The sequence below is a fragment of the Cyprinus carpio genome, chromosome B17 (assembly GCF_018340385.1).
Source record: "Cyprinus carpio isolate SPL01 chromosome B17, ASM1834038v1, whole genome shotgun sequence".
Classification (NCBI taxonomy): Eukaryota; Metazoa; Chordata; class Actinopteri; order Cypriniformes; family Cyprinidae; genus Cyprinus; species Cyprinus carpio.
The window spans coordinates 7,586,879-7,604,100 of record NC_056613.1 but is presented as its reverse complement, the minus strand read 5'-3'; the positions used below and the strand labels follow the sequence as shown (position 1 = coordinate 7,604,100).

Sequence of the window (17,222 nt, the reverse complement as noted above, 5' to 3'; positions counted from 1 at the left end):
AAATGATCGAGGATGAAACTGTACCATATTCCACTGGATTTGTAGTCCGGCGCTCGACGAACTCCCATTAAGTGTGACTATCCCGCCCGCCGGGAGGAACTACAACTCCCATGAACCCACCGCCGCGCTTCTGTTAATATCAATATGGCTTCTGTCAGTCAGACAAAGGCGAATCAGTTTTTGCCTTGAAATGAAATCAAATTAGGGAAAGGTAGCGGGAGAGTCGGACGTCGTCCTGGTTTGCTGGTTCATGTCTGGCGACGGGGATTAAAGAGACGGAAACACTGTCAGTTGAGTTGAATAAATGCTGTGCTGCACGGAGGCCCCGCACGCGCACAATCAGGTAAGTCTGAGATGCCAAATTATAAGAAAGGCGTCATTTGTTAAATCTGTCTGGAGACATGAAACATGCATTCACGTGTAAACGCCGCGTTCGGGGGAACTGAGCTCGGTTCGACCGCTGGCTCGCATGTAAAGTCACATCTGCTCTCATTCTGTGCTGGGATAGGGGTTTAGAAAAGAAATGCCAGCAACTGTGCAACAACTGACTCTATGTTGACATTGGCGAAATCAACTAACAGTTGTGTTGATGCTCATCTCTTTGCATTTGTTACCGTGACTGTTATTATTTATGTATATGTTGTATATTTATATATTATTATGTTTTGTGCTTTAACAAGGTGTTGAAAGCATCCTAGAGCGGTGTTATTTTGCTATAGGGTTTGTTTATATTGGGATAGGTGACGTCTGGTGAATAAAGGCTTGATAGTTCATGCAAATTTTATTTTGTTTATTTTTTTATTTAGGGAAGGTGGCCCTATTAAGACCACCTACATTCAAAGTTGTGCATGTTTTCTTATAGATGCTATATGTTAATAGTTTGATAATAAAGTGTATGCAATATAGGAGTAATCCAGTCCAAACACGTTATTTTTGTCATAAACTGATCAAATTTAATTGCTTTGCAAATGATAAATCCAGATCGTCTTTCTAATGTAAAGTGCATTTGTATCCCATCATGCTTTTTATTGTAAATTCTTCACATTGCATTACATTAAATCAAATCATTTAGATGCATTTTTGACTGACCAACTGCAAAAACTGCTGATGAAGCTGTTCTTCTCACTTACCTTAAGACAGTTTGCAGTTTCTCTGGCTGAGCATCTTTTTGGATTCCAGTTTCATTCCCAGGCTCAGTTTCTTCATACCAACATACCAGTGCAGCAAGTTTGTGAGACTTCCCTTTTTTTGAGCCATATCATTTAATTTTCTCAGAGTGGCCATTTTGTCTCCACAATGAAAATAATGTAAGCGGTTTAAGTTTATAAAATAGAATGTGTCACAAATGAATTCTGTTAATGTTTTTATTTGAGGTGAAGTGGCTTTTTGCTTAGTAGGCTAGGCTTATATGAAGCAGGGAATAAGGGTTAATAGTGCACATTATAAGCATTCCTTATAACCCCTCGTGACAAAAAAGAAAAGAAAAGTGTTATGTTTATAGATTATACTTACAGACAGAGCTTAAAATATTTAGTACATAGTTTGTATAGTGTTTTCATTTAATATAATCATTAAAAGTGTTTATTTATAATTTTTTTTAATTATTTTTTATGTTTTGTTGTTCTGCATCTTTGTGAGCATAATTTAGACAGTCATGTGCTTGTTACAAATATGAGCTTTTAAAAGGCAGAGAATTGCCTTTCAAAGTTAGAAAAATAAAAAAGTTAGGAAATAAATAATTTGAGGACTCATTTGATTTATCCTAATTTTACATTTTAAAAAAGCTTAATGAATTCTAGTAACAGCTTTAATATATTTAGTTTTGTGTGGCCTGGATAATCAGTTTGTTTATGTTTCTGTAGAAAATGTAGCAAGATGTTCTGTAGATGCTTATCACATTCAGTTTATTTATAGATATAACTTTAATTATAGAAGCACAGTGGGCATCAGGTACATCAGACGACATGTTCTGGATGGTCTCTATTTTCATTGATCAGTGGGCATGAAGGTCTAATAATTACCAGCTGTCTGTATGGGTAAATTGATATTTTAAAGATCACCATAACTTACATATGCAACAAATGGGCTGTAAAAATAGTTTAAAATTACGGAGAATTGAAGTAATAAGAGATTTGGGCTTTTTGTGGATGCCGTGCTGATGAAGAGAACCAGGGGCATATGGACAAAATCAACTTTGATCTTGAGCTGCTGCAAAACAGATGAGTTTTTGTGCTGCTGCCTCAGTACTGTAGTTTCATAACTATAATCTATAGATGCTTTTATGCTTCCATGCATATGTCAGATAAGACTATGAGTATGCAAATAAAAGAAACAATGAGCAACGCTAAACTCTAAAACTCCTCAGAGCATTAAAACATTATTAAAATGACATGCACACCAGTAGCCTTGCGTTTAATGCTTGATATAGCAAGATTGCATCTCTATTGATGATTGTTATTGTTAAAAGTAACAATGCATTTTGCATTATTAAACAATTATTTGTGTTACTAGTTTCATGTGTGCAGGCCAGTTAACTGAGTTGGTTTGTCATCACCAAGTGAGGAGAAGTGGTTGTGCATGCCTGTGGTTTAACACGTCTACATATAAGTGTTTCTGAATTCTTGTGTCACTGTGGTTTTTTATCAGCAAGACGGAAAATGTATATGTGGTGCATGCATCCGTGGGACAATAATGGGTTTTTATTTTATGACTTGTATTGTTTGGTTTCTAACGCTGAAGGCTTGTTATTTTGGGAGATACAAAAAATGGAATATTGAACAAATCCTTAAGAACGCTCTCAGATTTATTGTTGTTTTTGCTGATTTGCTGTATCTGATGCCTCTGGATAATTAAACCTTTTGAAGCTTTTTAAGGGTGCTTGGGTGAGCAGAAATCTTTTATGCATTTTATGCAGCACAGACACCAGGAGACAGTCGTACTCGCTCATCAGCAGAATTTATTCTTGAAGAACATGTCGCAGGGAAGTTGAAATCTTCATTTGGTTAAAAGGAGCCTCACCGTTTTCTCGTTTGCTTGATTGCATTACACTGTGCCATATGGAATGCATATTGCGCTGGCACGAGTTTTGCATTTGCAGCGTCATAAGTTGTAGCTTCCTTTTAAAACTCGAAATGAATTGAAATACGGTGTGTTACGGGACAACTATTCGGCAGAAGCACGCGTGTGTGGGCAACAGCCTGGCATTGAGAGAACTATTCTCAGACAAACGCCTGTACGGAGTGATTCATCCTCAGCTTCTTCTGAAAGTAGGTTGGCCGCCTCAGATGGAATTTTTCTTGGCAGTTTTCCCTAAAGTTAACCTCCTTCCCCCTCCTCACGTGTCCCAGCTTTCTGCTGTTTAAAGTCTATTAAAAATTCTGTGGTAATGCATGCAGTGTCTTTGCCTTGACCTCAGACAGGCTCCACACTTCTGTTGCAATGATTGGTCGATAAAGGTGCGGTGACTTTGACATTTTCTTGGAAAAATAATGCTTTAGTTAGGGCTCATGCGCATGCGGCCCCTGCTACACCTCCTCCACTGCATTTCTCACACAAAAACATTGTTTTTTTAGTCTAGGCTGTGTTGTTTTGATTTTTATACACTATGCAGCCATTTGTCGTGTTTTATCAGCATTTCCTCCAACATCAATTCTCTAATGCAGCAGCTCTCTCTCTCTTTCTTTGCAGAATGTCCCATTATACAGATGAGCCTCGTTTTACCATTGAGCAAATTGACCTGCTGCAGCGGCTACGTCGGAGCGGCATGACAAAGCAAGAGATCTTGCACGCCCTGGACACCCTCGACCGGCTGGACCGCGAGCACGTGGAGAAGTTCGGCCACCGTCATGCCCACGGCGGAAGCGGGGTGAGCGGCGTCAATCATGGCAATGGCAGCAACGCCACCACCTCTTCCAACTCCTGCACTACCTCCTCTAACAACCTCACAGCCTCTTCTTCGACGACCTCTAAGGCCACGCAGACGGGATACCGTGGCAATGGCCTCTCTCCCTCCCCTAGCAACAGCTGTGACACCTCCCCGCCCCCGACGGTACCCACCCCCGTGCCGGTAGTAGCACCCATGGTCCAAAATGGACGGGACGGCCTCGCCGCTATGCCCAACGGGAAGCTCTCTCCACCCCGCTTCGCTGTTAGCAACACCTCTTCGCGGGCCTTTGCATACGAGCTCCCAGATGAGGAAGTGGACATCGATGACAAAGTCGAAGAGCTCATGAGGTAGGTGGAAAACTTGGGATGGGACAGTTCTTATATTATAAAAAAAAAACTGGATGGTTACAATAAAAAACAATATGAACATTAAAGCTGCAGGCAGCATTGAAAGGGGACCCTCACACCCGGGCTCACCGCTTAGCGGTGGTGCTTTGACTAGAACTGAATATGGTCATGTGTTCAGGACAGGACTCGTATCAAACGTGAAGTTTGGGGCAGATCAGACATTGTATGCCTGAATTATAACAACTTCTATGCTAATTTCAAGGCCGCCTGACAAACTCAAGATCTTTGCAATTTAACGTCACAAAGGGCTTTAGATTACACTGACTAAATTTAGTGTTGACCTTTAAATCTCTAGGAAGAGTTTGTTAATATACAATTCCTGAAAATGGCCAAAACGGCACAAAACTTGCTGAGAAAATTCAAATAACAGACTTCCAGGTGGGTTTTGGACTTCGCAATGGGATACTTTTTTGTAGGTATTTGTGTGTCACATGTGTCTACCACATTTCGTACATGTATTTGAAGCAAAGCTTCGTAGGTGGCACTATTGAGCCATTTTGTCATTTTGGAGAAGAAGAAAAAGAAACTGAGCAATTCCTGTAGGGTCCTCGCACTGCGGTGCTCGGGGCCCTAAATACAGAAAAAAAAACATTGTAGTCCACTTCATGATGAACAACTCATCAGCCTAAAATACCTTAATTATTAGCTTTCATTCATATCTTAACTGAAATAAACTCTATTTGGATGATACCTCAAAATACAGTGTAAAAACAACAACAAAAAAACGTCTACAGATGCATCAAAAACGTTTTTTTATTTTTTATTTTTTTTACTTATTTTAAAAAAGTGAAACATTCATATATTCTGGAGTCATTACATGTAAAGTAAAACATTTCATTTGTTTGTTTTAATTTTGATGATTGGAGCTTTTGATGATTGATTGATTTAATTTCGATGATTGATCCAGTATCTCAGAATATTAGAATATTTCCTAAGATAAAACATAAAAGTTCAAGTTCTTTAACCCCAATAATTCCACAAACCCTCATAAAAGTATGTGCATTTATGTACTCAATACTTGCTCAGGGCTTCTTTAGCACAAATTACAGCATCAGTGATGCGATCAGCCTGAGGCACTGCTGAGGCAATTGAAGCACAGGTTTCTTTAATAGCGGCCATCAGCTCTTCTGTATTGTTGGATCGACTGTTTCTCATCGTTATCTTGAAAATATCCCATAGATTCCATTTAGGGTTCAGGTCAGGCATGTTGGCTGGCCAATCAAGCACAGTAATATCATGGTCAGCCACTTGTAAGTGGTTTTGGCACTCAAAAAAAAAAAACATAAAATCCCAGTGCAGTCCAATTCATGATCAGTTGACTCTTATGAACAATTCTTGTACATGAATCATTCAAAATGAGTCACAAATCATTCATGTCAGTCGTCGTTAACACTGATAAACTCATAAACTCGCTCATAAATTTTGGTCATATCACTGAAATAAACTGTATTTGCTGTTTGTGAAGCTTAAATTAGTGTTATTAATACTAACCGGTTGTTGATATGACAAGGTATAGTTAAAAACAAGCATTAGGGACATTTTTGTTGTATAAAAATGGTTCTTTAAGAAATGTTGCCAAAAATAGTGTTGATGTTTTTCATTTGATGTCTCTCTCTCTGTTGTTGTAGAATGGACAGTGCTATAATTAAAGAAGAGATTAAAGCCTTCTTGGGGAACCGGCGAATATCACAGGCAGTAGTTGCCCAAGTCACAGGTTAGTTTGCCCTGGCTTTTTGTTTTCCAAAAAGCCAGAATGACTGTGATGTATTTCCCTTGTTATTTTGTATGATAAAAAAAAGAGAGCCGTTTAAGCACACCTTAATAATTTGTTACTTCAAGCATAATGCTATAAACAAATGTCAGCTGTATGGCTGCTTTTTATTACAGTTGTGGGATTTGTCATGGCAGGCCTTCGAGAGGCATATGCAAGTCAGATTCTGCCCTTAGAAGCTGTGTGTTGTTGTCTGCAGGTATCAGTCAGAGCCGGATCTCTCATTGGCTGCTCCAGCAGGGCTCAGACCTCAGTGAGCAGAAGAAAAGAGCCTTCTACCGCTGGTACCAACTAGAGAAAACTACACCTGGTAATACCCAACCCCAGTATCATTTAACCATGTAGGACGTGTAACAACTTTCTATCATCTAATAACTTTAAACCCAAGTCATCTTTGGCTGATATAAATTTTATCATATCATATCATATATCATATATCATATCATATCATATCATAATCTCATATCATACATCCTATTTTCCCATTTACACATTTCATACTATGTTTTGCAATGCTTAATTAAAAAAGCACAAATAATTTGATGTTTATCAAATCTCAAAATGAATGTGTTTTTCATGCTGTACATTACAACGTTGTGATGTGTGAAGTCAGTTTTAAAATGATCGATTTTATTTTTAGGTTTTTTATTTACACAAAATATTATAGAAACTTAATACCTAGCACATAATACGGCCCTGTGATGAGGAAGGATTCTGTATGGTGTTCCTATGTGTACTCAGTGGGCATGTCATAATATTTATCATAATATGATAGGTAATATCAATACAGCGCTGCTTTGCAAAGTTACAAAACATTGAGGTGGTAAAATAGTTCATAATTTGTATATTATTATTATTATTATTATTATTATTTTTTTTATAGATTTTTTCTGTACAACACAATATGACCATTAAAAAAATACAATCATAGAAAGCATAATTATGTATAAACAAATGATATTTTGTGATTGCAAAATTGGGTAAAACAAGCATTGAGGCCTTTGCAGAATTTTGATTTTACAAGATGCCATATGTATGATTTATTTTATTGTTTTGTCATTTGATAGTGATACTGTTGTTTTAATTTGCTTTTATATAGAATTTTGAATCTTTCATATTCTTGAGACATTAAATGACATTAAATGGTGCTTAATATAAACCTAAAAAGAAAAGTTCACCCAAAAATGAACATTCTGTCATTTACTCAACCTCAAGTAGTAGTATTCTTCATTCTTCAAAATATAGTTTGTGTTTAATAGAAGAAAGAAGTTCATACAGGTTTGGAACAACTAGAGAGTAAATGATGACAGAATTAAAATTTTGGGGTGAACTGTACCTTTTAAAGGGGTGCTATTATGCTTTTTCACTTTTTCAACTTTAGTTAGTCTGTAATGTTGCTGTTTGAACATAAAAAAAGATCTGCAAAGTTACAAAGTTCAAAGTCCAATTCAAAAGGAGATAATTTATTTAACAGAAATCACTTTTCAAAAACTACAACGAATGACTCGTTTGGACTACAACGCATATTTTCCAGGATTTGTGATATCACAAAGATCGACGAATGGGACGAGACCTGGTTGAGCTGCATTAGAGAATGCAACGAGTGTTATCACTATGTCAGAGCCACGCTAGCTTTCCCAAGGCAGACGAACTTTGAGTGATTACAATCATCCAGATTTAAATCGCACTCAAATTTATTTGATTTTGATGCAGTATTTACACTGAAGCTAGCAGGCGGCTATGGCAAGGAGCATGACATTTCCTGACCAGGCGCAGAGTGCTGCCAATCACAACACACACTAGCCCAGCTAACCAATCACAGCACATTTCGTATTTCAGAAGGCGGGCCTTCATTTGATACAGGAACTATTCCAGCTGTTCATGTCAGACTGGGGAGAGAGTTGATGTAATCATGTTAAATATGTGAAAAATATTGTGTTTTTCGAACAACCTAGTATGAGAGCCTGTTCTAGTACACCCCCAAAACAAAATCAAGACCTTGTAAAAGAGCATAATAGGACCCCTTTAATATATGCATATATACAGCATTAAATGGCACTGACAAAAAGAATAAACTGTTCTCCAAAGCCTTTAATTTTAGAAAACCTCTTGTGCTCCTTCAGTTTTTTCCAGGCTGATCTGAGGGAAGATATCAGACATTCAGTGAATAGATTAGAAGGGCATGACCCAAACCCCAGAGTGCCGCTTTTCTCATTATCATGTGCTTCCGGACCAGTTAAAAGGCTTTGGTCTCCTCAGAAGCACACAGACTGTTTTCCTTATGACACTTCATCTGAGATGACGTGTCATGTTTGTGTCCCAGGTGCAACACTAGCTATGCGGCCCACCCCGGTGGCCCTGGAGGACATTGTGGAGTGGCGTCAAACCCCTCCTCCCATTAGCAGCACCCAGGGCAGTTTCCGTCTGCGCCGCGGCAGCCGCTTCACCTGGAGGAAAGAGTGTCTGGCGGTGATGGAGAGGTGAGAGGATGTGGTAAATTGTGTGAATGGACAGGACACTGTGGGTCGTTCCAGGATAATGGATGACCTTTTGATTTTGAAGCTGTGATCTTTGAGGGAACACTTTACAAGAAGATTCCAATTGTTAACATTAGTTAACTACATGAACAAGAACAAACAATGAAAAATCATTCTTAAGTAATTTATCATTGTTAATGTTAATTTTAATGTTCATTAATACAGTAATAAAATTGAAAGTTGAATCTGTTAACATTATTTAATGGACCTGAGTTAGTATAGAAAAAAATTGTAAATACTGTAACAAATGTGTATTTTAGTTAATCTATTAACTAATGTTAACTAAGGGATCCTTATTAAGTTTTTAAGTGTTTAACAGTCCTGTCAAGCATTACTAGTTTCATCCTCAAGGTCAAGACACTACAAGATTCTTATTAGAAAGTAAATGCTAATTAATAAATTAATTGATTTAATACTAATTTCTGCAAATATCCCCATTTCAATAATTAATTGTTTAATAGATAGTTTATAATGCAGAATCACATGTGGTAACAGGACTGAACAACAAACATTTTGTACAGCTTTTAATAATCACAATTTATTTTCATTGATAAACATACTATTGTTAATTCATTGTTAATTTATGTTTGTTCATAATACATAAGTCAATGTTAATTTATACAACTTGTAAAATTTAGTATGTAGAAATACACATTTAATTCTGTAAAAGTACTGTTCATTACTAGTTCATGACACCTAATGTACTGTATTAACTAAGGAATTTTGAACCTCATTGTAAAGTGTTAATTTATTTTACATTATTAGACATTATGCATGCATATATATAAAGCTATGAAATGTGTTATAAAAAGGTTATCTGCCTTACACTGTGTTTATCTTATGTTTTCGCACAAGTTATTTCAATGACAACCAGTACCCCGATGAAGCCAAGCGAGAGGAAATTGCCAACGCCTGCAATGCAGTTATTCAGAAACCAGGTAGAATGTTTAAACACAAGCTCCATAAAGAAGATGAATGCATGTGTAAATGCCTGTTATCGTGGCCCCAGACGTTATTGATGAGCTCTGCTGTGATTTGATTAGGGAAGAAGCTTTCAGATCTTGAGAGGGTCACGTCTCTGAAAGTTTACAACTGGTTTGCCAACAGACGGAAGGAAATTAAGAGAAGAGCCAACATAGGTAATGTTGAAGCCCTCTGGGGACAGACAAAGCTCGAATTACACGCAACAATGCATTTTGAATATGGACAATGTAATTATTTCCATTGCGTTGTTATCGCCATGCTGCAGCTGTCTCATTCAAAATGTGCATTCCTAAGAAATATTGAATTTACAGAATTTAAATGCCTTTCAGAAGACTCAGTTCTATCATGTTGGGCACATTCTAATGGGCTCAGATATGTTATGGCAAGGTCTGTTTTTTTCTAAGAAGCAGCAATCCTGGAGAGTCATGGGATTGATGTCCAAAGCCCGGGAGGTCATTCCAACAGCGATGAGATCGATGGAAATGACTACGGTGTGCCAGTAGCTGCTGACCAAGTTTTGGGAATGGTAAGGGAATTTTTTTCTCAACCAATTAACCATTCCTACGTATTTTTGCTAGGATGGCCTATATTTTAATTTAAAAAATGATAATAATTTAATTTTAGAATGTAATAATTTTTAGATTTAAAGAAAAAAAATACATTATATATAATAATAATAAAAATTACACACATTTATTTAATGGCTGATACTCACTAAATGTCCAATATTGAAATTCTATTCTAATTTTAATATATATAATACTAACATAAAATCAAAATATTAAAATATAATCAAAATAATAAATATATAAAAATATATATATATATGTATGTATGTATGTATGAAAGTGTTGTGTGGTGTGTGTATATATATATAAACATATATAAATAAATATATATAAGTATAATATTTACATATTAGTATAATATGTAGTATATCATATTTTATATCATATATATTTTTTCATATATTTTATCCTAGATTAATAAAAAATTCTGGCTAATACCAATGAGCTAATAATTATTGTCATGTTGTGGCTGATAATCACTATATGGTTGATATTGAAATTGAATGCTATTTTGCTAAATAATTTTAAATGCTGCATATGAATTTATGAATGACAGCAGAGGTCAGTCTAAATTTGAAAATGGGGAATATGAAAATGCACAATTAAATATCCAATACCAGCCAATATAAATCCAATAAATAGTAAAAAATCTGCCAAAATTCCTAAATGGTACCAATATACCATGAGTTGAACTATTTCATGCTCTTTTGTCTTTTAATGACACAGTCATTCAAACAGGTTTTCAGAGGCAAAAGCAGAGGGCTTCAGTCCAATCTCTGGTTCTCTACTTCCTTATAGGATGACAACACCGGCCAAATCGAACACCAGGACCCCATAGCTTTGGCAGTGGAGATGGCTGCTGTCAATCACAGCATCCTGGCACTGGCGAGGCAGGGCGGAGCCACCAGTGACATCAAAACAGAGGTGCTGGACGACGAGTGAGAATCTTCCCTGTGGAGCACGGAGGGAAGCCGAAGGAGAAATGTGGGGTTACAAAAACAAAGCCAAACAGTTTGTGCGTGAACTGTTATTATGAGGAATATGGCCAGGTCGTGGATGACCAAAGTGAATGCGGAGGTTATAAAGACTGTTAACCCAACATTCCCCCTCCTCCTCCCTCCTACATGTGACGCCTCAATAGTCTTTCCATTCAAACCATTCTCCTACACGCAGCCAATTGGGGAGGCGCTGCAATTAAACTGTTTATGAAACACGTTCACTAAAAACGTCATGCGACATATCACCCTGCCATATCACACTTGGATAGTGAATTTTGCCTCTCAGTTTTCCTTCTTTCAGGAAGTCTTCTTTGCAGGATATAAGAGGTCAGTATCATACTAAATGTTCACTGCCTCAGTCTCTCCAGGGAAAGTGTGTTGGGAAGCATATTCTCTCTCACTTCTTAACTTATTTCTTTATGTACGTGCAGTCCAGCGTTGCTGAAATTGTGTTTAAACTTGTACAGTTGTCACCAGGGTCTAAAGTTAACGCTCGCCTACCACCAAATGTGTACATGCGGCTTTGCCAAGTCTGCTCTGCCAAGCATTAACAGACTAGAAAAGTGCAAAATAATCTGGTAATTCAAAATTGACTAGTTTATTGATAAGTCTTAAGGAAATCTTGAACATGTTTCTTTTTGGGGGTCTACATAAAATGTGTTTTTGCGTTCAAAAACATCTCTTTAGGCATGGTTTTAAAATTTAATGTTTAAATAACATTATTTTAAAAGTTATTTTAACTTCATATGTTGTCTTAAAAATGGCTGAGACACTGAAAAAATCATTGCCATACTAGGGGTGGGCGATATGACCAAAATCAATCATTTTATTTCTCGGTAACAAAATATATCATAATATTGATATTTTTGGTCTTTATGATATCAAATTTTCACAAAAAACTAATACTAGCTGAGAAAAAACAAACTAAAACTCAGGCTCACTGAAGACAAGTAAAAAGTCAGCGATTAAATAAGAATACGACACTAATTACAAGCAAAAGGACAAAAAAAAAAACTACAGTGGAACAAATAAATAACACGTTACATACATTGTATAAGTAATCAAAATGTATAAAAACACTGCATATTCTTCACTGTGTAAATTAAATATATATATTTCTTCTTATTAAAGTTACAAAAGTCAAAAGCAGTGAGAGATTTTCTCTTTTGTTGTTTGATAACATGAATTACAGACTGCAGGAATATTAGACTGCTGTCACTTTAAGAGCTGCCCAGATTCAATATACTGTTACACGCGTTTCCTTATTCAGCTGTTTGCTTTCACTTAAGACCTAAATTACTGCCTAAATTACTGAGTTTATCAGGATATTTGCAAAGACAGAAAACATAACTCTGTTCAATGCTCCCACGCTCTAGGAACACATACAAAGCTGCAAAAATAACTCTTTAATATTCCTGCGCTCTATGAGCACAATCTTAACGTGTCTAAACAGTCTAAACAGTCTCTCAGACATTGCGCACATATAGTGAAATGATTTTACTGTTCATTGCATTTCAATGGCTAAGCATCACTTGTTTTTAAACCACAATACTTAAAAATGCATGCAAACGAAAAGTTTTCATGACTACGTAGCACAGCAACATCACGTGAGTGTTTTACTGCAATAGAGACGATAGTCCAAAATGTCTACCCATTGAGAAATTTCTACCAGTATATCGCCCACCCCTATGTGATACACAGTGCAACAGCCAAAGACGTCTTTCTGAATGTGTGTAGCTGTAGTGACTTGTTTAAACAAGGTGAATTTAAAGACTCAAATCCTGGATGAGTTTCATCATGCAAAATATATTATAGCTGATGTGTAGCATGTTAATTAAAGCATCACAACTAAAATATCTAAAAGCTACAAAAAATGGAAATGTAAATTGAGTAATTGGTTGAATGATTAATTGTAACTCATAACTAAACATATTACATGTCTTACACCGTGTCTACACCAGACGTGACAGTTGTCGCGCCGCAACAGCTAAGGTCTGCCTACACTGGACGCGACAAAGCGACCGTTGAAAATCATTTGACATTTGTGTCAATATGTCATAAATAGAACGCAGAAGCAGTTTTCTGTCGGGGATTTGTCGCGCCGTGCCATGCCTCATCCAGTGTAGACAGCATCACTGATTATAATGACTTCTATAGTATTTTGTTGTGCCGCTCGTGTCCAGTGTAGACATGGTGTTAAAGAAATTTTAAGAAATTTGCTGAAAATGTATTCACCTTCAGGCCATCCAATATGTAGATGAGTTTGTTTCTTCATCGGAACAGATTTGGGGAAATTTTGCATTATGTCACTAAATAGATCGTTTGCAGTGAATGGGTGCCGTCAGAATGAGAGGTCAAACAGCTAATAAAAACATCACTATAATCCACACAAATCCTGTCCATCAGTTAATGCCTCGTGAAGCGAAAAAGCTGCATGTTTGTAAGAAACAATTCTATCATTAAAATATTTTGAACTGTGACACAATGCTACATTTCTCCAAATCTGTTCCAATGAAGAAACAAACACATCTACATCTTAGATGGCCAGAGATTGAGTACATTTTCAGCAAAAAAAAAAAAACTTTTTCACGGATGTTAATCAGTGGTATCTGTTGCGACTCGCACGTTTCGTCACTAATAGGCTGGAAACCATAAAAATTAAGTCATCATTGTGACAAGAATAGTTTAAGTAAAACAAAATACAGTTTTATGACCAGTATTAAATACTTGTCGTTGTGAAATTGGCAAACCGTTAATTGTGGACCCTGGTTGTCAGCGTAAAAGTTGCATAGGACTGTTTTTGCAGTACCATAACCGGCCTGCTGGCTTCAGCAATTATGTATTGCACTTTTAATTACCAGCGGCAGCTTATTTATGTTCCTGCCGCTACACAACTGTGCATCTCTGCAGGGAGGCGTCGAAGGCTGTCTGGAAGCTGAAGCCTACTCGTGAAGATTGTGCCATTATATTTCCACATTAGCAGACTAGAAATTCAGTCGGGCTCTTCTGCAGGCCTCTCTAAAAGCAATCAGACAACAGCCGTTTATTTGAACGTATATAACCTCAAAGTGTTCTACTCAGCCAATACCTGTGCAAACGTTTCAGCAGCACGCGGCTGGAAAATGTTGTAGCATTGGGAATTTCTTCGTCTCAGCGAACGGGAAAACACTTGACAATCAGGGTGACGACGTTCCAGTACAAAAAAACCTGTTGGTGTTTGCCCATGTGTCCAAATAATGGGTTTCTCTGGAAAGTAATGATAGCTAAAATCCCTCCCATGGGAATTAATAACCGTCATTTCTGAAATTAAAGTGGATTTAACCACTCTAATAAATATCCCATGTAATTGCTTGTTTGTTTTTTGTTGAATAATCATAAAATGTCACTTTAAGGGGGAGGGTTATGGTGCTTTCGGTTCTTTACCCCAACCTATATATATATGTATACATATATATATGTTTGTTTTTGTTTCATTTATCTGGTACTGTTTCAAAGAAAGAACATGAGAGGGATGAACTAGTTCAGGTTATTTTTTTATTTGTGCTTCAGAATTGAAATATGGTGCTTGTTTTTTTTAAAAAAGTAAAGGAGATACTAACCACATGCCCTCTCCCACCTTTTACAGTCTTTGCCTTTAGGAAGCTGCTTTCTGTGTGTAATGCACATCATTGCAGTCACAAATAAGCTTTTTTTTTTAGACGTATCAAAATAGCTATCGGATGACAAACCTGTGAAAATTATCAGCTGCTTCAAAAGTTCTCTCAGAATGTCTGAAATACCATTTCAACTCATATACACACCTTTGTTCCTATTGAGTGTAAGATTTCAGTTGATGAGATCACCACTAGCTAACAAACAAGCTCGTATTTAAAGAGTCAGTCGCAGCCGAACGTGAATTTTGAACATGGGCTTCAGCCTTAATGCAAGTATTTTTAAGCACTTAAATTACAGAATGTTTAAAATCTGTCAACACGTCATTTCTGTGAAAATTAACTCTAGATGACGCTGTTTAAGTTAACGTTAATATTCCTAGATACATTTATTCCATAAATCTACATAAGCTTAACATAAATGTACCAAGTCTATTTGATAGAATATTGTATGTTAGGAGAGAATATTAATTGGAAATGAGATTTCTCGCTTTAGGAAATTCTGCTAAGCAGATAAATCTATCAAATGAGACTTTATTTGTTTCTCTAGTTATGCTTTGTAATTTGGTTGAATTAAATCAAGTACAATCTGTTCTTTTGTAAGGGTGACCGGGGCTATTTGGCACATTTTTTTTACTTCAGTAGATATTTGACAGTGTGCGATTATTGTTAGTTTATATAGAATCAAACCTTACAGAACACAAAAAATCTATATATATATATATCACACACACAAAAAAAGAAAATATATTAAACCACGTTTATTATGGATTATTGCAAATATATATATATATATATATATATATATATATATATATATATATATATATACAAATACATATTTGTATTTAAAATATATTATATATATATATATCACACACACAAAAAAAGAAAATATATTAAACCACGTTTATTATGGATTATTGCAAATACATATTTGTATTTAAAATATATTATTATTGACTTGGCTTTTCAGGAGAAAAAAAATTGTAATCAAATTCAGTTAGCTTTGGCTAAAAAAAGTTAACAAAACTGCAACACACAAAACTTGACAATTTGCCCCAACCTGAATTTTGAACGTAAAAATACTTTTTAAAATTCCAAAGTTTATATCCACTTTCTTATATGAATATATATATAATAAGTAAAAATTAAAATATAAATCAAAAAATATCAAATCAATTTTGGCTAACTGAAATTTAAATAAATTGTATGAAATTACAGCTTTCTAAGTTTTATATCTGTTTAAATCTGTTTTCATTATATAATTGTAATGCGGATTTGGTTTTATTGTGTTCAGCAGCTATTAGAAAAGATACTGACATATAAATGCAAAATAAAGCAATTTTTTTTTTTTTTTTTTTTTTTTTTTTTTTTTTTGGAGTTACTGAAATATAATCCTTGTGACAATTTCCCTGTGACAACTAGCCCCGGTCTCTGTTTTGTATTTCAGAGATTTTCATTAAACCTCAGTCAAAATATTAGATGCTATTATAGCGAGACAATGAACAGTATTGGAAACTGCCAATCATACTTTCAGCTAAGAAAAGTGTAGAATTGTCCTCGAAATGTTTTAAGTCAGCTGGCATTGCCAATCCAGATTTGAGCGTAAAGTATCATAAGCTTCTACAGCAATCATGTAGTCTTGTATATTTTATTCTAGGATACAGACAGTCCAATCTTACTAACACAGAGTCCCTCAGTAAATGCTTTCTTAGAAACAGTATTGAGGCACAATGTGATGATGGACTAGTGCCCAGTCAGTTACCCAGAAGTCTTTATTAAGCTAGTGTTGGAATGTGTTTGGAACAGAAGTCTGTCGTGAAAGAATGAGGGAACACTTTGACTGTGTTTTTAATCTGTCCATGTTCAATATGTGAATATATGAAATATATATAAATATATTCTATGAGTATAAAAAAATCAAAATATATCACTGTTGTATTAACTTGAAATAGTCTAATCATGTATCTCTTATTACAGAATTTAGTGCCTTTTTTGGACAGTAGACTGTTCTGTAATTAATATGTAGTATAAAACGCATATGCTGTTACTTTTTAAAGTTTTGTTTTGACACTCTTTTGTTCATTTTCAAACTTTGTTTTAAAGTTGTCTTTATTTTAGAACTGTACCTTCTAGAGAATAAAAACTTGAGCTGAAAGACACTGTCTGATTAGACTTTTTATACCTCAGTTCAGAATTATTAAAGGAAATTCTGAAAAATTTCCTAATTGAGAAGTTGTAACTGGATTGTGTTATATGTCTGTTTTTTGTTGTTTTTGAAAGAAAGAAAGAAAAAAAAAGACTTTAAAAAGTCAAAATTTTGAAAATAGGTACTTGAAGAAACCCCCCCCCCCCCCCCCAAGACTGGAACCCCTAAAACACACACACAAAAAAAAAAAACTGTAACAAGACAAAAG

General features: G+C 35.7%; 1 protein-coding gene across 6 annotated transcripts; it reads left to right on the top strand.

The window, feature by feature from the left end:
- LOC109076423 (homeobox-containing protein 1-like) lies at positions 1-11,715 on the top strand. Of its 6 annotated transcripts, none has more exons than XM_042741989.1 (9): positions 1-343; positions 3,688-4,233; positions 5,922-6,007; positions 6,264-6,374; positions 8,388-8,544; positions 9,457-9,539; positions 9,645-9,740; positions 9,993-10,111; positions 10,881-11,018. In XM_042741989.1, the coding sequence occupies exons 2-9, from the start codon at positions 3,689-3,691 to the stop codon at positions 10,950-10,952; spliced, it is 1,269 nt and encodes a 422-aa protein (XP_042597923.1). In that variant the 5' UTR covers positions 1-343; position 3,688; the 3' UTR covers positions 10,953-11,018. The 6 variants fall into 6 exon arrangements, with proteins under 6 accessions (XP_042597923.1, XP_042597922.1, XP_042597920.1 ...); XM_042741988.1 differs by having other exon boundaries at positions 9,990-10,111; XM_042741986.1 differs by having other exon boundaries at positions 4-343; positions 10,953-11,715.
- Positions 11,716-17,222: the final 5,507 nt, after the last annotated feature.